We start from the raw sequence: 24,629 nt of genomic DNA, 5'->3' as shown, positions 1-24,629 counted from the left end.
CGTGAAGGACTCTCCCTCTCAGCTTTAACTGACACCTGAGGCACCTCAGGTTAAACCAGCGCCAGTCATCTCTCTGGAATGAGTCGGCAGCCCTATGGTCTGGTGAGACAATAGCAACTTTACAGTATGTTCAGCTGTACAACACTTTACATGGGCTATATTGTCATCATATTCCTGAAGAAGGGCTTATGCCCGAAACGTCGATTCTTGGATGCTGCCTGACCTGCTGCGCATTTCCAGCAACACATTTTCAGCTATATTGTCATCATAGGTGAGCTAGAGTGTATAAATATATTTAAACTAATAAGAGGTCCTTTAATAGTGGTTTCCAAATATTTTCCAACTATGACCCCGTTTCAAAGCTTGAAAGTTGTTGTGGCCATTCAGTATGTGCACATGGGGTGGGGGGGGGTCAAACCCTCAGAAAGCATGCCAGTGGTCAGTTATGTGAAAAAGCAATTATCTTCTAACTGTTCTCAGGATTTGCCATAAACTAAGTTATCTCTTTGCTATTAAAAAATGTAGCAAAAACAGAAATTGCTGGAGAAATTCAGCAGGTCTGGTTGCATCTGTGGGGAGAAAACAGGTCACTGTTTCCAGGCCAGTGACTCTTTGAAGGGATGCTTCACAACATGCTGAGATTCTCATTAGTTTCTGGTTTTGTTTCAGATCTCCAGCTCCTGCAGTTCATTGTTTTAGTTTAAGTGTAATTCCACTATAGCAGTAGAATAATGCATCGTGCACTACAATGTGAAATACTCCTTTCTCATCTTCCTACTCCCCGTAAACAATTTATCTCAGTTTCTAACAGCGATAATTATTCACCAAGGCCTTTTAAACCCGAAATCACGATGCAACAATTCTCTGATAAAACTCAAACCCAATTTCCTTTTTACAGACAAAAGTTATTTTTCAATTCCCAAGGACTGTTTTTCCTCAAATGTCAACTATGCAGTGACTATAAATTTCTGATCACTATGGAATTAGTGTTCACTAAGCTGAAACTACATACCTGTACTACTGCGTTGTATCATTAGCATTACGTCACAATGGTACATGCATATCAGTTCAGCCCTTGCAGCAGTTATGTTCTTCTCTGCATCCAGATGGTGGCACTGTTGCACTGTTAACCACATCTCAGTTCTCAGTTTCACTGTAACATCATGATAAAAAACTGACCAAGGTAACTTTCCCAGACAAAAATGTCAGTTTAAATAAACTGAAAGCTTTACACCTATGGATCTAACAACTTAAATTGAAAGGGCTTACAAAATTCAGATTTACCTCAATATTTCTAGTGTGAAGTTTACTAAAGGGTAAAGTAAAAATATATTACTTAGTACTTTAGAAAGTATAGTTGGTTAATGGTTTAAAGTATAGCACAGCATTTAGTTTAAAAAGCTTGCAACAGCATGCAAAATAAGTCACTACACAAACGTAAAAGCAAACAATTAGTTTGAAAGACTATCTAAATTCATAGATCACACTGACAGGACACAAGATTACTAAATTTTTTTTGGAAAAAAGAATAAAATTGGACCAACACAGCTGGTTAGGACAGCTTCTAAACAAAAACCCAATAGCAATCTAAACTGATTAAAATCGAGATTATACCAAGCATTGATCAAACAAGCAATGAATGAAATTGACACGAATATAAATATTGAAACCAACTATTGCACAAGTATTTTACACAAAATTAAAAGCAATTTTTCTGTGCACACAAAACCCACAGTTTTGAAATACTTGGCTCAATCAAATAAGGGAGAAGAGCTACAATGAGTGTAAGATCATGGGAACTCTACCTTGCCCAGAACTCCACAGCATTGATGCTGACATGAGCTTTTCATAGAAAAGACATTTCTGAAAGTGAAGTGAAGTACCTAATCATAGGGAAATTCACTAATTAGAGAATATTGGAACTGAGACAAATACATGCCTATGCTTGGTCACTTGTAGAGGGCCGGTAACAGAGCACATGCCTCTGAGTTATGATAACACTGAGCACGGAACAAACTTTTTACTTCAAAAGTTGCAATAGTATTAATGAAGACCACAGCAGATTTACTCATAGATTTACAGGCTCCATCCAAAGTGGTATACAGTTCCTACTCACTATTCAGATCTGAACTCGCCCACAAAGGGAGATGAACACATCGTTCTCACAGTCCAGACAATTAAACTTTAGAAAGCAACCAAACATTTACAGTGTGATCCGAAAATCATTTTACTAAAATATAAGAAAAGCATTTTTTTAAAAAAATGAATAACCCAGTATAAAGCTGCTTTTGTATTTCTCTTTGGCTCCTATTAACAAAGTACAGGGGCATGCTATTTACATTTTCATATCCACTTTTTTTAAAAAGAAAATATGCCAAGTTTTTATGCAACTCATGAATGAGTTGCTATTATAGCCATTTCAGATCTCACATCATGACAATACTTCATGATGTCAACATGCACAAGAGCTAATGTAGGCACCAAGGGCTGAAAGGCCTCCTACATCATAACAATTGTGATTTTGTTAGATATATCCATCATCACACTTATATAACATCACTACTTTATGTAAGCAAACTGCCAAAAGATGTCAGTCAGCACATATGTGCAATAAAGATTGAGCTCACATATATCCAGCAGAGTGAGGCAAATCTCTCTCAGTTCTTCACCTAGCTGACAATGCAACAGCAGCCAGATATGGCAGTAAATGCCCTAGCTTTTTTCCCCCCTATTCAAGGTCCCAGTTTAATGCTGCGCACTCAAATGCTGGAGTAAATATGCAATCTCGAGCCTATTTATTGTGCTAGCCTGTAATCGCAAACAATGTAGAATAATTACTGACTTATTGAGTAAAGTCCCAGAAAGCTAGAAATTTTATTCAGTACATAAACGTCAAGAAGATCAGGCAAAATATTGAAATTCCTTTAATTAGTATTCAGAATATAAATCTGATTTCCAGACAAAGCAAGTGATTAAAAGTTAGATGCAACTTAAACATGTTTCGTTTATAGCGTTGTGGGTGGGTTTAGAATGGTCTATTCAGCTTGTCTAGGAGATTGAAACTCCTCCAGTCTCGTGCAGAGGCAGCAAAGTGCAGATATGACAAATTCCTATACTTGACCATATCAGCCATTAGAAGATAAGCAGCTGGAAATTTGTGGTGGCAGGTCAGTAGCTATGGTGAGTTCAGCCACGTGGGATCAACATTCAGCTGTTCCATGACATATTTTCAACAGGCCAACATGATTTGTTGAATGCAGAGAGCCAGCTGTGGTGTGCTAGCTTGCTTCTTGTTCACAAACTACACCACCAACTTTCACAGTTCAAAAGAAAGAGCCAATGTACAAGTCTCTCCCCGTCAGTGTACAACCTTTCCATTGGCAAGTCTTCAGTTAAGCAGCACAATAGAAGGACTACTCCTGCCTATCATCTGCTCCTTCCTTTAACGAAAGGCATGACTTTCATTGCCTGAAAGATTACTAGGAGCAGAAATGCCCAGAATACAGACAAAATTAGATTTTCATCAGAAGAGCCATATGTTCAGAACAAAGAGCCGCAAAGTGGAATCAAATCAAATGATGTAAACAAGGATAAGATTTTTCAAGTCAAGATGTTTCACTGGGAGACAAGGTCAGCAAGCAGTTAGGTGAATGAGATCTGGTGCAAGTAGAGTCACATGCTGCAGCATTTTGTCTGGCCTCAAAAACAGTGTACAGTGGAGAAAGCCAGCCAAAATTGTTGAAATAGTCAAGTCTAGAAAAAAAAAGACAGATGAACAATAGCAGATGAACTGATAAAGAGCTAATGTTTGAATGAGAAGTAGGCAGTCTTCCTTCATGATGGCATGATTTAGATTGGAAGCTCATTTCTGGTAAGGTTTGCAAATAGGCTCATCAGTATGAACATTTTATCCATTAACACTACAGGGATTAGTGCACACGACTACAGTTACATGCTTGTTTGGAAATCATGTACTTAGAGTTACTGTTCCAAATTAATTTGACCTATTTTTTTTAATTCTTCACAGAACTGACCCACATCCATCTGCCTCTATTTGAGATCAATATCCCTAAGTACAATTAGATATATTAACAGTTGTGAATAGTATAAAATGTAAAAAGCATAAATGCATGAAATGGAGGTTCCTACTGGCACAATTAATCAGATTTGGAGGGCATTCTTTACAACTGGATTTGTCTACTCTTAGAAAAATCTCTTGCAAATGGAATTTGATATAACCAAGTGTGAAGTTGTCCATTTTTTAAACATGAACAGGAGGACAAGATGATGCTGACTAGGAAGTGGTGGAAGTAGATAATGGATTCAAATGAAAACTAGATTGATTCAGTAAATAATCTGGGACAGAGATACAAGTAAAATCACATACAGCAGTATTGCATAGAGAGTTTTGTACAGCTTCAGCATATTCTCATGGCTCAGAAACTCAATCCCACTACTAATAAAAGCTAACGCACCTTATGCCTCCTCAACAGCCCTGACAGCCTGGGTGGCAACTTTCAGGGATCCAAGTACCTGGACACAGATTTCTCTACTCATCTAACACTACCAGGAATCTTACCATTAGCCAAGTACTCTGCATTCCTGTTAATCCTTCCAAAATGAATCATCTCTCAATTTTCTGCTTTAAACTCCATTTGCCACATCTCAGCCCAGCTCTACAGCTTATCAATGTCCCTCTGTAGCCTACAACATCCTTTGGCACTAGGACCAGTTCCAATACCGTACAACCCAAATGGCCTCCTTCTTCAAAGACCGCAATTTCCCCCCAGACGTGATCGACGATGCCCTCCACCGCATCTCCTCCACTTCCCGCACCTCCGCCCTTGAGCCCCGCCCCTCCAATCGCCACCAGGACAGAACCCCACTGGTCCTCATCTACCACCCCACCAACCTCCACATACATTGTGACATCCGTCGTCATTTCCGCCACCTCCAAACGGACCCCACCACCAGGCATATATTTCCCTCCCCTCCCCTATCAGTGTTCCAAAAAGACCCCTCCCTCCATGACTCCTCAGGTCCACACCCCCCACCAACCCAACCTCCACTCCCGGTACCTTCCCCTGCAACCGCAAGAAATGAAAAACTTGTGCCCACACCTCCCCCCTTACTTCCCTCCAAGGCCCCAAGGGATCCTTCCACATCCGCCACAAATTCACCTGCACCTCCACACACATCATTTACTGCATCCGCTGCACCCGATGTGGCCTCCTCTGTATTGGAGACAGGCCACCTACTTGCAGAACGTTTCAGGGAACACCTCTGGGCCACCCGGACCAACCAACCCGTGGCTCAACACTTCAACTCCCCCTCCCACTCCACCAAGGACATGCAGGTCCTTGGACTCCTCCATCGCCAGACCATAGCAACACAACAGCTGGAGGAAGAGCACCTCATCTTCCGCCTAGGAACCCTCCAATCACAAGGGATGAACCTAGATTTCTACAGTTACCTCATTTCCCTCCCCCCATCTTGTCTCAGTCAAATCCCTCAAACTCAGCACCACCTTCCTAACCTGCAATCTTCTTCCTGACCTCTCCGCCCCCACCTCCACTCCGGCCCATCACCCTCACCTTGACCTCCTCCCACCTATCGCATTTCCAACGCTCCTCCCCCAAGTCCCACCTCCCTACCTTTTATCTTAGCCTGCTGGACCACACCTTCCTCATTCCTGAAGAAGGATTCATGCCCGAAACGTCGATTCTCCTGCTCTTTGGATGCTGCCTGATCTGCTGCACTTTTCCAGCAACACATTTTCAGCACTATCCACAACTGTACCAACCTTAGTGTAGTCCGCAAACTTACTAACCCATCCTTCCACACCCTTATCTAGGTAGTTTATAAAAATGATAAACAGCAGTTGTACCAGGGCGGCACGGTGGCTCAGTGGTTAGCACTGCTGCCTCACAGCACCGGGGACTTGGGTTTGATTCCCACCTCGGGGACTGTCTGTGTGGAGTTTGCACATTCTCCCAGTGTCTGCGTAGGTTTCCTTCAGGTTTTCCAGTTTCCTCCCACAATCCAAAGATGTACAGATCAGGTTAACTGGCCAAGTAAGTTGTCCATAGTGCTAGGTGCATTAGGCAAAGGCAAATATTGGGTAGGGGAATGGGTCTGGGTGTGTTACTTTTCAGAGGGTCAGTGTGGATGTGTTGGGCCAAATAGCCTGTTTCCATACTGTAGGGAATCTAATCTACTCAAAACACATCTTTACAGTACAACACGAGTAACTGAACACCAGAATGAATATTTCCCATCAACCACCGCCCCCTGCTCACCAATTTCTGATTCAAATTGCTAAATCAGCCTTAACCCCATGCCTCCTTATTTTGTACAATAGCCTACCATGGGGAACCTTATCAAATGCCTTCCTGAAATCCACATACATCACATCAACGACATTACCCTCATCCACCTGTTTGGTCACCTTCTCAAAAAACTCTAAGGATTGCGAGGTACAACCTATCCTTCACTAAACCGTGTCGACTATCCCTAATCAACTTATTCCTCTCTAGATGGCTATAAATCCTTTCTCTTATAACCCTTTCCAACATTTGACTCTCAACCAAAGGAAGGCTCACAGGTCCATAATTTCCAGGGTTGCCTCTATTCCCCTTCTTGAACAAGGGAACATTTACTATCTTCCAGTCTTCTGGCACTATTCCTGCAGACAATGACAACATAAAAATCAAAGCCAAAGGCTCTGCAATCTCCTCCATGGCTTCCCAGAGAATCCTAGGCTAAATTCCATCTGGTGCTGGAAAAGCACAGCAGGTCAGGCAGCATCTGAGGAGCAGGAAGTACAATATATGAATGGGGGTGGGGATGGAGGTAATAGGTCAGAGGGGAGGGTGGAGTGAATAGATGGGAGGGGGGATTGGCAGGTAGGATAGATCATGAGGACAGTGCTGAGCTGGAAGATTAGAACTGAGGCAAGGTGGGGGGAGGGAGGGAGGGAAGGAATTGGGGAAGTCCACATTGATGCCCAGTGGTTGAAGTGAATTTCAGCCTTAAATCCCATCTCTCTTCCTAATTATACCATTGGTGCTTATGTGGACCACGACTTGGGGCTGTTCCATCTCCCCCGCAAGAATCCCGAAAACACGATCAGAAACATCACGAACCTGAATATTTTTTTTTGCATTATCTCATATCTCTGACCTTAACATTTAGAAATTTTCAAATCCATTTGAAATTTCAACACTTCCCAGCTTCCCATTATTTACAAACTACTCAGGATTTGTTTTTCTTGCCTAACTAGATAATCTCTCATTTCTCCAGATCGTGTTCTGCATGCCAAATGTTTGCCCCTCACATAGCCTACCCAAATCCCCCTGAAGTGGCACTACATTGGCATTGGGAGTTTTGAGGGCAAATAGTTTTGTGTCATCTGCAAATTTGGAAATCAGCACACACAAATCAGATAGTCAAAAGCTGGGACCTGAGCATTGATCTTTGCTGCACCCAACTAATCAGAGCCGGCCAATCTTGAAATGACTTATTTCTTCCTTATCTCTATTAATCAATTCTTTATACATGCCAGTATGTCTCTCCTCCGCCACCACCTGTGGCCATACCCAATCCGATATGCTCTAATTTTGTTTACCATAGAATGTGGGAGGCCAGCCTGGAGTGCATCAGAATAACCCAGTCCACACCTAACAAATGCATGGATGAGGCACTTAGAAGATTAGATGGACATTATTACACAGGCGGAAATATTCCATTTGCATAATGGCACTGAGGTGTGGTCAGATACTCAGCACAAGTTCAATATGACAAGGTCACTTGGTCATGCCTTAAATAGTTGTCAGGGCAAGAAAGTCAGCACAAAATCTGTTCACTACTTGCTAAGTATCAAAAAGAAAATGGATTCCTTCAATCACAACTTTTAGTTGTGAAAAAAAGTTTTGAACATCCACCACTGAGCAGCAGATAAGCAGTTTAACTTGTTTGGGACAATGGAGGGGTGAGAAGATGATGCAATGGTGCAGCAGTAGAGGTGGTGTGAGAAAAGCTTAAATGTACAGTAGTCACAAACCTGGTTGGTTCATAATAATGCGTTGTTCATACACCAAAGCTCATTAATAAACACAAACTGTTATTTGTGCATTGAAATTTCTTCACCTGAATTTTGTTCATACATATGGTTAAGACGTAACATCCTACAGTGAGTGTCATGGAAATAAACACAAGGTTAGTCAAGGTGATCTAACAATTCTAACAATCTAACTTCAGCAGGGTGGCGAACTATAACTGAAGGCATTGTTTTCTGTACTACTATCAGAAGCAATGTACAGCAGACCAGACAAAAATACAAAATATGTTTTGATGTATAGTTGAGAGTTATATAATGACACTTAGTTTGGGGGGGGGGGGGGGGGGGGGGGGGGGAGGGAGGGAGAAGAGAGAAGCGAGAAAAAAAGTCAAACACCATTCACAAATTAAGGATGTACACGGTCTACGGAATCATCAGACTTTGCTTTACCCCAGTCTAAAACACTGACCTGCCATCCATTGTTTTATATTGAATTACAGGAATTTGAATGACGAGACTAACAAGTTTATCCACTTGAGGGTAAATGTATCGGCTAACTTCACAAAAAGGAAAATGTTTCATGTTTATTATATTTTTGTTTTTTCTGTGGCTATAACCTTTGTTTCACTCATTTTTAATATAGTATTTTGAACAAGTCACAAAATGATCTATAAATAAGGGAATAGTCATAAATATATGCCTGGTTTGGTAGCAATGAATATCAGTAGCGACAGTAGTTAATGGATTTGGGTGTATCTCCAGGGTTATTTTGGTTATAAAAGCAAATACCTTCTTTGCATTATTAATGCAAAACCACTTTCCTCTAAAAAATATGAGCATCCAAAAACGAAAAGAAACTACTGATTATTTTGAAAAGCAAGCAGACAGCAAATGTAGCATTTGTCTTAAATTTTCGCTTATGGTGCATTTGTTTCATATAAATTCAGGTCTTATTTATGCTGAAATTTGCACTCTTACTAAGACCGAGTATAGGAGTTTGGAAGTTTTATGTTGAAGTTGTGCAGGGCATTGGAGAGGCCTCTTTTGGAATACCGTGTCCAGTTCGGGTCACCCCTTTATAAAGAAGGATATTATTAAGCTGGAGAGAGTTCAGAAAAAAAATTACCAGGATGTTGCTGGGTATGGAAGGTTTGAGGTAAAAAGAAAGGTTGGATAGGTTTGGATTTTTTTCCACTGAAGCTTACGAGGTTGAAAGGAAACCTAAAATAATAAGGGGTATAGATAAGGTTAATGGTAGCTGTCTTTTCCCATGGGAGATTCGAAGACTAGGAACAACATTTTTAAGGTGGGAGATTTACAAAAGACAGAAACAGCAATTTTTTGCAGAGGGTGGTTCGTGTGTGGAACTAACTTCCTTAGTAAATTACAACATTTAAAAGACATTTGATGAGTATATGGCTAGGACAGGTTTGAAGGGCCAGGAGCAGGTGGGACTAGTTTTGTTTGGATTATGTTTGGATCGGGTAGACCGTGCTATAGCCAAAGATTGCAGATTTGAGAAGGGATTGAGAAACATCCAGAACACCAATCCACTGAAACTTGTACTTCAATATTCCATAAATATTGCCAAAAGGATTTCTTGCAAACTTGCAAAGATCACCTTAGAACCCATAGTGCATAGTAAAAAGGGCTGCTGGGAAAAGAAACCTGGTAAAGGCAACACCAACCTATTCTGAATATTAGTTTACAAATATGATCCACATCGACTCTCCAAAGAGCAACCCAGCCAGGCCCATTACACTACTACTCCACATTTATCCTGACTAATGCACCTAACCTACACTTCCCTGAACACTATGAGCAATTTAGCATCCAATTCACCTAACCTGCATATCTTTGGATTGTGGGAGGAAACCAGAACACCAACTGGAAACCCCCTAGACATGTGCAATCTCCACTCCTGAGGCTGGAATCAAACCCGGGTCCCTGGAACTGAGAGACAACAGTGCTAACCAGTGAGCCCCCATGCTGGCCTCATCTAGTCCCATCATCAGCAACTGGCCCATATCCCTCTCAACCCTTCCCATTCATATACCTATCCAGATGCCTTGTAAATGTTGTAGTTGCACCAACCTCCACCACTTCGTCTGGCAGCTCATTCCATAGATACACCAAACTCTGCATGAAGAGGTTGGCCCTTAGATTCCTATCAAATTTTCCCCTCCCTCACCCTAAACTTGTACCCTCTAGTTCTGGACTCCACACCCCAGGGAAAAGACTTGTCTACTTACCCTATCCATGCCCCTCATGATTTTATAGACTTTTATAAGGTCATCCCTCAGCCTCCAACAGTTCAGGGAAAACAGCCCCAGATGCTGCCAGACCTGCTCAGTGTTTTCCCTTTATGTTTCTGATTTACAGCATCCACAATTCTTTTTTTTCTTGCAAATTCAAGCCCAATTTGTCAATCTTCCTTGGTCAGTCAGTCAGTCACACCATCCAGGAATGAGCCTGGTGAACGATTGCTGCACTCCCTCTATGGTAGTAATATCTTTTCCGTGGTAAGATAACCAAAACTGCACATAATACTCCAACTGCAGTTTAACCAAGCTTGTACACAATAAAAACAAGACTTCACAACTTTTGCACTCAAATTGTGTTGCAATAAAGGGTGGCATTCCATTTGCCTTCCTAATAGCCTGCTCCATCTGCACGTTAGCCTTCCGTGATATTCCAACAAAAACAGAGGTCCTTTGTACAAATATCTATTTCCATTTAAGAAATACTCCACATAATTTCTCCAACTAAAATGGATTATCGCACATTTCCCACATTATATTCAACCTGTCATTCTAGCCCATTCAGTACATCTGTCAAAATCTCGTGTAGAACACTATGAAGCCATCTGATATCTTTCTTACAACACACAAAGCCTATAGACTGCCAATTGAAGACATTACATTTGGTCCCTACATCCAAATTATTGAAATAGATTGTGACCAACCCTTGCAGTGTCATTACTCAGAATCTGCCAATCTCATTTTCTGGATTAAGACTTGAATTCAAACTTCAAACAGAGAGGGACCGAGCCAAGGCCGTCTTCCATGCAATGAGTAAAACAACAGGATTAACTGTTCTTTGAGAGGACAGACTCACCTATTTTGAACACTGACAATAGAAAACAATGAAAATTATGCCAGGATGTACTTCAAGAAACCTCACACTAAAGAGACACTTAATTAAAGTCCAATAACTACCTTAAATGACAAAGTAAAATAAAATCTACCAAGACAAACAACATCCACAAGAGAGATGTAATATTGCATTGAATAGTTCTGGTAAAATGAAGAGTAAACCAATAAACGACACCAGGTTATAGCCCAGCAGGTTTAATTGGAAGCACACTAGCTTTCGGAGCGATTTTTAACTATGTACACCACAGTCCAACACCGGCATCTCCAAATCATGACCAATAAACGAAGTAGACATTTTAGAGGATTCAACAATATGCTGGTCAGCTTAAACAGGGTTTTTCATGTAAGAGATGAGAAAATTGTTAATACAATGACAGAAAAATGCTAAATGTGCCACTATATATTTCACCCCCCTCAAAAACCTTCAAAATCACAACACCGGGTTATAGTCCAACAAGTTTACTTGGAAGCACTAGCTTTCGAAGTGCTGCTGGTGTTGTGAGATTTTTAACTTTGTACACCCCAGTCCAACACTGGCATCTCCAAATCATCTCAAAAACCTTGCCTGATGTCCCATTTCACTCAGGATAAAAAGCTTGAGATGCATATTCTCAAGGAAATTTCACTTTAGTTATCAATTAACATCCATTTGTTCTATAACTTGCAGCATACGGCACAAATACAACTATGCTTGAAAATTGGAAATTAATATTCTTATGCTTCTGTAAGAAGCTTCCTTACACTCTACATGTGACAGAACATGATCCTGTTCAGTTCTTACTGTTTGTAACTCTCAGTAATTTAAAACCATTACTTTGCATTTATTTTTCATTATCAGTCATCAATAAAACAGTAATTAGAGGAAGGTACTTTGAACAAACCAAGTGACTGTGAATAAAATGCTTTTTTAAACTTTTTACCTTTTGAATGGGTAAATATGAAAAAAAATGCAATCAAAGGTCAGAATTAGTTTTATTCAACAAATGACATGATCTCTTCAACCAAGGAAACCAGCTCCAAGCAGGAAACAGAATCAGAGGTCTACAGGACAGAAAAAGGCCGATTTGCCAACCAAAAACAACCGCTTAACTATTCTCTTCCTAATTTCCAGCACTTGGCCCATTGCCTTAACACACAAATATCCAAATAAATACTTAAATGTTGAGGGTTTCTACCTCTACCACACTTATAGGTAGTGAGTTCCAGATTCCCACAGCCCTCTGGGAGACAAAGATTTTCCTCACCTTAAATCTACTTCCTCAGTCATTCATCCCTCCAGCAAGGGACTAGTTCCTTCCTGTCTAAGACCTTCAATTTTATACATGTACCCCCTCAGACCCCTTTGCTCCAAGGAAAACAATCATAGAGTCATAGAGATGTACAGCACAGAAACAGACCCTTCGGTCCAAATCATCCATGCCGAACAGATATCCCAACTCAATCTAGTTCCACTTGCCAGCACCTGGCCAATATACCTTTAAACCTTTCCTAGTCATATACCCATTCAGATGCCTTTTCAATGCTGCAATTGCTAGCCTCCACCACTCCCCATGCCCATGCCCCTCATGATTTTGTAACCTCTATAAGGTCACCCCTAAGCCTCCAACACTCCAGGGAAAAATTGCCTCAACTTATTCAACCCCTCCATATAGCTCAAATCCTTCAACCATGACAACATCCTTGTAAATCTTTTCTGAACCCTTTCAAGTTTCACAACATCTTTCCAATAGGCAGAGACCAGAATTGCACGCAATATTCTCACAGTGGCCTAACCAATGTCCTGTACAGCCAACTCTCCAGCCCAGGGAACATCCTGGTAAGTCTCGTCTGCATCCTCTCCAGTGCAATCACATCCCTCCTTTAATGTGGATTCCAGGAATGCATGCAATACTGCAGCTGTGGTATCGCCCACTTTAAGAGACAATTAAACATACACACCGACGTCCCTCTGATGCTTGGTGCTTCCCTTACCTTGACTGTCCTACCCAGGTATATCACATTCAGATAGAATTCCACATGCAACTGATTAGCCCATCCATATTCCCCTGTAATCTAAGGTTTCCTCCTCATTAATTGCCACCCCACTGATTTTTGTGTCATCCACAAATATACCAAAGTTCAAGATCCAAGTTCTAAATCTTTAAAAGTATATCCCAATAAGGGTAGCAACACTGATTCCGATGGAACCCCCACTTGACACAGGCTTCCAGTCACAAACCACCAACCTCCCCCCCCCCCCAAGAAAACCATCAGTTTCTGCTTCCTGCCATTCAGCTAACTGTGGATCTAATTTGTCAAATTTCCTTCGATCACATGGACTCGTACCTTTGCTATCAATCTTCCATGCGAGACCTTATCAAAAGTCTTGCTGACGTTCAACAAGAACACACAGAATGCATTTCCCCTATCTACACACCTCGTCATTTCTTCAAAAAATTACATCAAGTTGGTTAGACATGACCTCTCTGACACAAAACTATGTTTATTTTTCTTGATAAAGCCTGGCCTTTCCAAGTGCAGAATATATCTGTCCCTCAGAATTGCTTCTCAGTTTCCCCAGAGGCTAGACAGAGTGACCCACTACATGTAGTTTCCCGATTTATCCCTTGCTCCCTTATTAACAGTCCTTCAACTGGCAGTCCTTCAGTTCTCTTATTCCTTCATGGCCAGAGAGAAATGGAAAATTATTACTAGTACTCCCATTTCTTTCTTTGCCCTATTTAACTGGTTGGGATACAATTCATCAAGCCATGGAGATTTATCTACTTTAAGCCTACAAGACCACTCAATCTCCTCTCTGACAATGCTAATTTCTTTGCACAATCTTTCTCCCTGATTTCTATACCCATAACCATCCCTCTCACTAGTGAACACCAAAACCAAGGATTCACTTAGAACCCTCCCTACAGCCTCTGGCTCCATGCACAAATCATCACTACGATTCTTAAAGGACCCTACTCTTTCCCAGGTATATACTCTCCCTATTTCATTTTGCTGACAGATTAACCTAAAAGGATCTGTTCCTAGTCCACTCTGGCATAATCATACATGATCTTAGGTCTTACTCAATTTAGAACTTTGCTTTCAGGGCCATCCTTGTTCTTTTCCATAACTGTTAGCTACAACAATGTTATGATCGCTATCTGCAAAATGCTCCCCCACTGATACTTCGACCACTTGCCTGGCTTAATACCCAAAATTAAGCACAGAACCACCCCGGGGGCCTTAAAGCACTCTCCTGGATGCACTTTAAGAATTTCACTCCCTTTAAACCTTTCTTTCTATGACGACTACCACAGTCATTACTGGTGAAGTTAAAATCCTCCATCACTAAACTTACTTTTACACTTCTCCAAAACTTGTCAACATATCTGCTCTTGTAATTCTCTCAGACTAGGAGACTTCTAGTACACTCCCAGCAATTTGACTGTTCCTCTTTGGTTAAGTTTACACATATTGGGCTTCAGATTCTTGACTGACAGGTGAGATAAAAGCGAAAAGGGATAGATAGAAACAGCCATTGCCTTATTAAATGGTTCAAGGTGTTGAATGGGTTACCTCAGTAAGATGATGATAACTTGGCTTAAAGTGTGGAGATGCTTCCATGACAATAGTCAGATAGGATCTTTCAGGATTTTGGCTCAGCTACAATGAAAACTGAAAGCCAAAAAGACAGACTGGTCAGAGACAGACAGGTTTTGGGATGATTGTGCTCCCAAACACCAATTGTTCCTCTAGGAGTCAGAGTTTGGGGTTTGGAAGGTGCTCCAACAGATGCCTTGGTGAATTGTAGCAATGCATTCAAGACAGCTACACTTCTGTATTACACTATTCCAAAGATTATGACAGTGGATGTTCGATGCCTGATTATGATTAGACTATTTTGTCTTACATAGTGTTGACACTTCCTCAGTGTTGTTACAACTGCATTCATTCAGGCAAATGAAAGTATTACATACACATGACCTGTGTCTTACAGGTGGGAGAGGAGTCAAGCACTCATTTCCAACTACTGACCTCATGTTGGGCAGTTGCTGAGGATTAAGGATGACTTACCTTGTGGGCGGCACGGTGGCACAGTGGTTAGCACTGCTGCCTCATAGTGCCAGAGACCCGGGTTCAATTCCTGCCTCAGGCGATTGACTGTGTGGAGTTTGCACATTCTCCCAGTGTCTGTGTGGGTTTCCTCTGGGTGCTCCAGTTTCCTCCCACAGTCCAAAGATGTGCAGGTGAACTGGCCATGTTAAATTGCTTATAGTGCTAGGTACAGGGGTAAATGTAGGGGAATGGGTCTGGTTGGGTGCGCTTCGGTGTGGACTTGTTGGGCCTGTTTCCACACAGCAAGTAATCTAATCTAAGCTACCACCACTCCCAAGTGTTAGTCTCCGAGATGGTCGACAAGAGTTGGCCGTATACAAGGCAGGTGGGTTTGAAGGGTTGGGTAGATTAAGCATTTGGAAGTTTATGCATGCTTTCACATGCCTTAAATCTTATTCTGCATTCTCCATGGGTTCTACACCTTCCCAAATAAACATTTTTCATCTTGCTTAGGCACATCTTACGGACTTGGAACAATGTGGACAGTTGACATTTGCAGGGATACTTTGAGAACATCCCCAAATGCATTTCTGCTGTCCTTCTGGGCGTCTCTTACCACAACTAAGTTTGAATAGAACACCTGAATTGGCAGTCCAATCTTAGACATACGATCGGATCCATTAGTTGACTTGTGCCTTGATGCTAGGCAAATTGACTTGGGAGGTGACTCTGTTGAACCTCCTGTAATAAATTCTGGATCAGAATTATTCCTGGTGAACCTCAAAGTGAGCAATGGCAAACAGGTTACATACATTTATGTGGACATTCATGCTAACTTAATACGTTCAGAGAATCATGGTACTTCAGACAATGAAAAACAAACATATAATGTTGATTAACATGAAAAGGTTTCACAATGAATCTAGTAGACAACTGTTGTTAATTCTCTGGAATTCCAGGAATGTTCTCATAATTGTTAACTAACAGTAATATTGAACTGAACCACCAGTCTTATATAAAAGCTCAAAATAAAATTTAGATTTTTGACACACCAGATGATAATTTAATATCAGGATTTAGTTTAAAAAAACATGCAATCTTCACCAGTCAGTTGCATATCATCTATAATGGCTGATAATATATGCTGTGTTTTTTGCAATCAACTTAGGAGTATTATTTCATTAATTACCCATCATTATGTTAGAATTCTTTATCCCTCACACATTAATTACAAAGTACAGCATTTTCTCTGCAAAAAAAACTCAAATAAAATTCTAGTGTACTTAGTAATAGGGAAATGAAAGATTAATCTGATCCACAAAATAAACCTCAATGTCAACAAACATTTGAACCTTGAAAGACATTTGTGTCTTGAAATGAAAATTAAACTAAGTGATAGTCTACAACATAATTGAAAATCGAAACCTTGCAACATGCACTGCTTGCCTAGTGGTCTGACGCCTACTTGTCTAACATGAGGCCACAAGTAGCAGTTACATTTTACTGGTCAATGATAAGGCATAGGATAACTTACATTTATTAACACACATATACCAAATAAACATTAAGCCCAAGATTGAAAAGGTGAAGAAGCTCACTCCTGCAGTTTACCAGAAATCTAACTAGCTTGTGTTTTGACATTCTGACAAATCTACAACTTGGGAGTCCAATCACTGCATGGATCTAACTATGCACAGTGTCAATATGACATTCTACGTTAAAATCGTCTGCTTTCGTAAAATGCATTCAACAGTCATACCCGTTCGATAGTTGTGCATTTGCTTATTAAAAGAAAAAAAGTTTTATAAGTATGCATCTTAAGAAAGCATTGGTGCCATTTGCTAATTGTGATTAGATTCACTAGGGAAAATCTGAAGCGTTCTATTGTTTTAAAGAAAACAAAGTGCCCAGAGAACGTACCACTAGATGTCACACCGTACTGTCAGAGAAAAAGTTACGTAGACTGAAGATCAGACCACCAATCATCCTATCCTATCGCTACAAATCAGCACGAACTAGCATTCAAGTGACACTTTTCCATGTTTGAACAGTTCAAAATACTGACCTAAAATTCTTTGTTATATGACCGATTGAAAACTTTTATTCATTTGTTTTACTGTATAGTCTCCAGTTGCAGATCTGGCAACAAAGTAAGGGAGTAAATGCACAAACTGATACAGTTTTTACTACTGGCTTTCTCGCTCAACAATTAACTCTGAACTTCTGCAGAGAGCAGCTCACGCCCCATCTCTGTGTATTTATTATTTAAAAATGTTATTGAAACCGAGTAACACCATCCAGGGCCCGAGCTATAAAACTCTGAGCATAACCACTCCAGCAGATAAACAAGGTTCGCTCCTTGAAAACAGGAAGACAGCCCGGACACAGAGAGAGGAGGATCCTCCAGCTCCGGCCTCCCTTCCCCTGTCCCGCCGCCGCCCATTCAAACCGCCAACCCACCTCCGCCTGGGGATGCTCCCCGCGGTCTTCGCTGCACGGTCCGTGCTCCCCGGCTCAATGCCTCGGCACTGGCTCAGAGCCGGTGCTACGGCGGGCTCGGCACTCCGCAGGTGCCCCACCAACACTCGCAGCCGTTGCCGAGCACGGAGCTGCCTGCGCTCCTGCTCCTCCTCCGCCACCGCCGCCATTCTTCCGTGTTGTGGCTGCAAGCCCGGGTCAGAGGTCAGAGCTGAGACTGCTCCCGGCAACCTCAGCGCGCCTTACAGGCGGGAGGGGGAGGGGAGGGGAGGGGACAGGGGGAGGGGGGAACAGGGAGTGGGGAGGGGACAGAGAGAGGGGAGGGGGGAACAGACAGAGGGGAGAGGGAGAGAAAGGGGAGGGGACAAGGGAGGATAGGGGAGAGGGAGGGGGGGAACAGAGAAAGGGGAGGGGGAACAGAGAAAGGGGAGGGGACAGAGAGGGGAGGAGATGGGGAGGGGGGAACACAGAGAGGGGAGGGGGAACGGGGAGGGGGAACGGGGAGGGGGAACAGAGAGAGGGGACGGGATAGAGAGAGGAGAGGGGAGGAGGCAGGAGGAGGGGGGGACAGAGGGAGGGGAGGGTGGAAAGATGGGAGGGACAAAGAAGGAGGGGATGGACAAAGGGGGGAAACAGAGGGCAATGGAGAGAGAAGAGGAAGAGAGCGATACAGGAAGGGGAAGGAGGGAGGGAGTGAGATGGAGGGAGGGAGATAGTGAGGAGGGCAGACGGTGAGGGAGGGAGACAGGCAGAGAGGCTGAGGGAGGGAGAAGGGGAGGAAGGGAGCGAGACAGGAAGTGGGAAGGAGGGAGAGAGGGAGATGGAGTGAATGAGACAGGGAGGGAGGGAGATGGCGGGGGGGAGATGTAGGAACAGAGACACAGAGGGAGGATGGAACCAATGAGGGAGGGAGGGTGATGGGGAGGGAGAGAGATGAGGAGAGAGGGACACGGAGGAGGGGGAAACGGGGTGGGAGGGACATAGGGAGGGGGTGATGGAAGGAAAGGGGGAGACATGGGAGGAGCGGTGAGGAAGAAGGAGGGGGAGACACGGAGGGAAGGGGAGAGAGGGGAAGGGAAGGAGGGAGCTAGACAGGGCGGGAGTGAGACAGGGAAGGGGAAGGAGGGAGGCAGGGAGTGAAACAAGAGGGAGGGAGACAGGGAGGGAAGAGGGAGGGAATGTGACAGAGGGAGTGCAACAGGAAGCAGGAGGGAGGGAGACAGGGAGGGAGGGATGGAAACGGTGAGGAGGAGACAGGTGGGGGGAAGAGGGAGTGAGAGAGACAGGGAGGGGAAGGAGGGAGGAAGGAAAGGGGGGTGGGATGGGGGTAAGAACAATGGAAGAGGGGAAGGAGGGAGGAAAGAATGGATGGAAATAGGAGGGGAGGAGGAGAGAAATGGGAAGGAGGGAGGGATGTGGGAAGGAGGGAGGGGAGAAGGAAGGGATGGAGGAAGTGAGGACAATAGACAATAAGTGCAGGAGAAGGCCATTCGGCCCTTTGAGACGGCATCACTATTCATTATGATCATGGTTGATCATGCACAATCCATATCCTGTTCCTGCCTTATCACCATAACCCTTGATTCCACTACTTTTAAGAGCTCTATCCATCTCTTTCTTGGAAATATCCAGAGACCTGGCCTCCACTGCCTTCTGGGGCAGAGCATTCCATATATCCACTACTCTCTGGATGAAGAAGTTTCTCCTCAACTCTGTTCTGAATGGCCTACCCCTTATTTTTAAACTGTATCCTTTGTTTCTGGACTCAGCCATCAGCAGAAACATGCTTCCTGCCTCCAGAGTGTCCAATCCTTTAATAATTTTATACGTCATAATCAGATCCCCTCTCATCCTTCTAAACTTGTGTATACAAGCCAGTCACTCCAATCTTTCAACATATGATAGTCCCGCCATTCCGGGAATTTACCTCGTGAACCTACACTGTACTTCCTCAATAGCCAGAATGTCCTTCCTCAAATTTGGAAACCAAAACTGCACACAATACTCCAGGTGTAATCTCACCAGGGCCCTGTAAAGCTGCAGAAGGAACTCTTTGCTTCTATACTCAATTCTCTTGTTATGAAGACCAGCTTGCCATTAGCTTCTTCACTGCCTGCTGTACCTACATGCTTGCTTTCATTGACTGATGTACAAGAACACCTAGATTTCGTTGTACTGCCCCTTTACCTAACTTGACTCTATTTAGATAGTAGGAGAAAGTGAGGACTGTAGATGCTAAAGATCAGAGCTGAAAATGTATTGCTGGAAAAGTGCAGCAGGTCAGGCAGCATCCAAGGAGCAGGAGAGTCGACGTTTCGGGTATGAGCCCTTCTTCAGGCTCAAGCCCGAAACGTCGACTCTCCTTCTCCTTGGATGCTGCCTGACCTACTGCGCTTTTCCAGCAACACATTTTTAGCTATATTTAGATAGTAATCTGCCTTCCTGTTTTTGCCACCAAAGTGGATAACCACATACTTATCCATATTAAACTGTATCTGCCATGCCTGTCCAAGTCACTCTGCATTCTCATAACATCTTCCTCACATTTCACTCCGCCACCCAGCTTTGTGTCATCAGCAAATTTGTTAACATTACTTTTAATGCCTTCATCTATATCATTGATGTATATTGCAAACAGCTGCAGTCCCAGCACAAAACCTTGTGGTACCCCACTGGTCACTGCCTGCCAATCTGAAAGGGACCCATTTATCACTACTCTTTGCTTCCTGTTAGTCAGCCAATTTTCAATCCAAGTCAGTACCTTGCCCCAATACCATGCTTCCTAATTTTGCTCACTAATCTCCTATGTGGGACTTTATCAAAGGCTCTCTGAAAGTCCAGGTACAGTAGATCCATTTGTTCTCCCTTGTCCATCTTCATAGTTACACCCTCAAAAACTTCCAGAAGATTAGTCAAGTACGATTTCCCCTTCGTAAATCCATGCTGACTCTGACCTATTCTGTTATCCAAATGTGTCGTAATTTCATCTTTTATTATTGACTCCAACATCTTTCCCACCACTGACATCAGGCTAACCGGTCTATAATTCTCTGTTTTCTCTCCCTTCGTTCTTTAAAAGTGGGACAACATTAGCCACCTTCCAATCCACAGGGACTGATCCTGAATCGATAGAACATTGGAAAATGATTATCAATGCATCCATGATTTCTAGAGCCACCTCCTTAAGTACCCTGGGATGCTGACCATCAGATTCCAGAAACTTATCAGCTTTCAGACCTGCAACACCATTTCCTGCCTAATATAAATTCCCTTCAGTTCATCCATTACCCTAGGTCCTTCAGCTACTGTTACATCTGGGAAATTGCTTGTGTCTTCCCCAGTGAAGACAGATCCAAAGTACCTATTCAAGTCTTCTGCCACTTCCTTGTTCCCCTTAATAAATTCACCCATTTCTGTTTTCAAGAGCCCAATTTTAGTCTTAACCACTTTATTTTTTTTCACACGTAAAAAAAACTTTTACTATCCTCCTTGATATTTTTGGTCAGTTTGTCTTCGTGCCTCATTTTTTTCTCTGTGTATTGCCTTTTTAGTTATCCTATGTTGCACTTTAAAAGTTTCCCAATCCTCCGGCTTCCAGCTCATCTTTGCTATGTTATACTTCTCTTTTATCTTCATACAGTCCTTAACTTACCTCATCAGCCACGGCCGCCCCGCCTCATTTGAGGATCTTTCTTCCTCTTTGGAATTAAACGATCCTACACCTTCTGCATTATATTCAGAAATACCTGCCATTGTTGTTCCACTCCCATTCCTGCTAAGGTATTGAACCATTGAACTTTGGCCAGTTCTTCCCTCATAGCTCCATAGTTCCCTTTGTTCAATTGAAGTCTGACACTCCCGATTCTCCCTTCTCCCTCTCAAATTGCAGATTAAAACTTATCATATTATGGTCACTACTTCCTAATGGCTCCCTTACTTCAAGGTCCCTGATCAAATCCGGTTCATTACACAATACCAGATCCAGAATTGCCTTCTCCATGGTAGGCTCCAATACAAGCTGTTCTAAGAATCCATCTTGGAGGCACTTCTCAAACTCTCTTTCTTGGGGTCCAGTACCATCCTAGTAATATCTTTGCAAAAGGCCAACTTCAACTCCTTATTCAACTTACACCCTACATCCAGACTACTGTTTGGTGGCCTGTAGATAACTCCCATTAGCATCTTTCTACCCTTAGAATTTCTCAGCTCTATCCATACTGATTCTATAGCTCTGGATTCTATGTCCCCATCGCAAGGGACTGAATATCATTCCTCACCAACAGGGCCACCCGGCCCCCTCTGCTTATCAGTCTGTCCTTTTAATAGCATGTATAGCCTTGAATATTCATTTCCCAGGCATTGTCCACTTGAAGCCATGTCTTAGTTATCCCCACAACATTGTACCTGCCAATTTCCAACTAAGCCTCAAGCTCACCACCTTATTTCTTATGCTTCATGCATTCAGATATAATATTCTTAATTTGTTACTCCCTTCACCCTTCCTATCAATCCCTATTTCACTTGACCATACTGTATGATCCCTTCTTGAGTTTTCTGCTCGATTGATTCTGTTGTCTTTCTTAACTTCTCTTATTCTCACTTTCCCTTTAACTTCCTTCTTAAATTTCCAGTGTTGCACTGTGTTGCAGTGGCAAATCTGCCTACCAGAATGTTGGACCCCAACTATTAAGGTGCAACCCGTCTTTCTTGTATAATTTATCCTTCCCGCAGGGAGGGAGGAAGGAGAAGAAAGGAAGGAGAGGAGGGAATGAGAGAAGTAGGGAGGGAGGGAGGGAAGGACGAGGCAGGGAGAGAAGGAGGGAGGGAAGGAGGGAGGGAGGGGAGGGATGGGGCGTGGGGAGGAAGGAGGGATATAAGGTGGGAGGGAGGGCAGGAGCGAAAGAGGGTGAAAGAAGACATGGAGGCCGACAGGGAGGGGTAAGGCAGACAGGGAGGGATGGAGGGGGCAGGAGGGAGAGGGATCAGGGAGGGGGGTGGGAGGAAACAGAGTGGGAGGGAAGGAAGGTGGGAAGGGAAGGGAGGAGGGAGGGAGGAAAGTAGGGAAGAAGGGTATGGGGAAGGAGGAAGGAGTGAGGGAGGAGGCAGAGAGAGATCGAAGAAGGGAGGGAGGCTGGGAGTAAGAAGGGAAGGAAGGTGAGAGGGTGGAGGCAGGGAGGAGGCAGACGGTGAGGGAGGTGGGTGGGTGGAAGGGGATAGGCAGACGGGGATGGAGATGGGGGGAGATGGAGGGGGCAGCGATGCGGGGTCAGGGAGCAGGCAAAGAGTGAGCTGGTTCGGGGAGGGACGGAGGGGACAGTGTGGCACAGTGAGAGGGGGCAGACCAAGAGGGGAGGGGGGGAGGGAGGGAGGGAAGGAAGTAGGGAGCGAGAGAAGGGGAGATAGGGAAAGGAGGGGAGGAGTGAAGGGGGAGGAAGAGAGGGAAGGGAAAGGGGGGGAGGAAGAGAGGGAAGGGAAAGGAGGGGAGGGATAAATGGGGAGGAAGAGAGGGAAGGGAAATGAGGGGAGGGGTAAAGGTGGAGGAAGAGAGGGAAGGGAAAGGAGGGGAGGGATAAAGGTGGAGGAAGAGAGGGAAGGGAAAGGAGGGGAGGGATAAATGGGGAGGAAGAGAGGGAAGGGAAAGGAGGGGAGGGATAAATGGGGAGGAAGAGAGGGAAGGGAAATGAGGGGAGGGGTAAAGGTGGAGGAAGAGAGGGAAGGGATAGGAGGGGAGGGGTAACGGGGCAAGGGAAAGGAGGGGAGGGGTAAAGGGGGTAGTATGGGAGGGAAGGAAGGAGGGAGCAAGGAAAGCAGGGGAGGGGGAGACAGTGAGGGGAAGAGGGGAGGGGAACGAGAGACCCTATATCGCTTTTCCCTCATAGGGCAGTCCTGCCATCTCCAGTATCAGCCTTGTGAAACTCCACTATACCCTCTCTTTGGCAAATATATCTTTCTTAGGTAGGAGACCACATAAGCATGCAATACTCTCGATGTGGTCTCATCAATCTCCTGTATAACTGTATTAAGGCACCCCTACTTCTAAAGGCAAAATTTCTTGTAATGGAGGTCAATTTACAATTGCTTTCCTAATTGCTTACTAGATATTGAACATCCATCAGCATTACTAATAGATACTAAGAGTATCTATTATTTCTCTAAATTAACAAAGAAATTCATGAGAAAAAATATAAAATGATACTACTTTTTAAAAAAAAAACACTCAGGATTTGGGTGCTGATGGGCCAACATTTATTGTCCATCCTTAACTGCCCTTGAGAAGGTGATGGCAAGTTGTCTTCTTGAACCGCTGCAATGCTGACAATGCCACTAGCATGGGAGTTCCAGGACTTTTACCCAGCTGAAGGTACACCTGAATATTTCCTAATCAGGATGGTGAGTGGCTTGGATGGGTTTTGTGGTTTTCCCATGTGTCTGCTGCCCTTGTCCTTCTGGATGATGGTGGTCATGAGACTTGAAGCTACTGTCTAAGGAGCCTTCATGAATTTCTGTATTGTATCTTGTGGATGGTAAACACTGCCTTTACTGACCATCGGTGGTCGAGGGGTTTAAAATTTGTGGATGTAGTGCCAATCAAACACACTGCTTTGTCCCAATGGAGTCAAGCTTCTTGAATGTTGTATTTTATTGTTTATTACACAATCTTTAACATATTCTACAGTACCCCCAGTTTTAAAAACAATAACATTGCAGTAAGATTAGAACATTAATATTTGTGTTCTCAAAATTCATAATAAAACAAGGTGTCTCTCTTCAAGGACATGCAATTTATTTTGGCAAATAGTTCTTTTTGCAAAACAGTCCATTAGCTGGTGACTTGCACAAACTACTTTAAGAAGTTTCTTTCCTTTCCAATATCATTTTTAGACTCATCAGATCATTCC

General features: G+C 43.2%; 1 protein-coding gene across 1 annotated transcript in view; it reads right to left on the bottom strand.

The window, feature by feature from the left end:
- agps (alkylglycerone phosphate synthase) overlaps positions 1 to 17,966 on the bottom strand; it is a 157,064-nt gene extending 139,098 nt beyond the window's left edge. The window contains exon 1 of the mRNA XM_060827329.1: positions 17,713 to 17,966. Within this exon, the coding sequence (XP_060683312.1) occupies positions 17,713 to 17,900 (188 nt within the window). The 5' untranslated portion in view covers positions 17,901 to 17,966. The remainder of the gene's footprint in view (positions 1 to 17,712) is intronic.
- Between the last annotated feature and the right edge of the window lie 6,663 nt (positions 17,967 to 24,629).

This window comes from Hemiscyllium ocellatum, chromosome 7, assembly GCF_020745735.1.
Source record: "Hemiscyllium ocellatum isolate sHemOce1 chromosome 7, sHemOce1.pat.X.cur, whole genome shotgun sequence".
Taxonomy (NCBI): domain Eukaryota; kingdom Metazoa; phylum Chordata; class Chondrichthyes; order Orectolobiformes; family Hemiscylliidae; genus Hemiscyllium; species Hemiscyllium ocellatum.
This window is presented reverse-complemented; position numbering and strand designations above follow the sequence as displayed.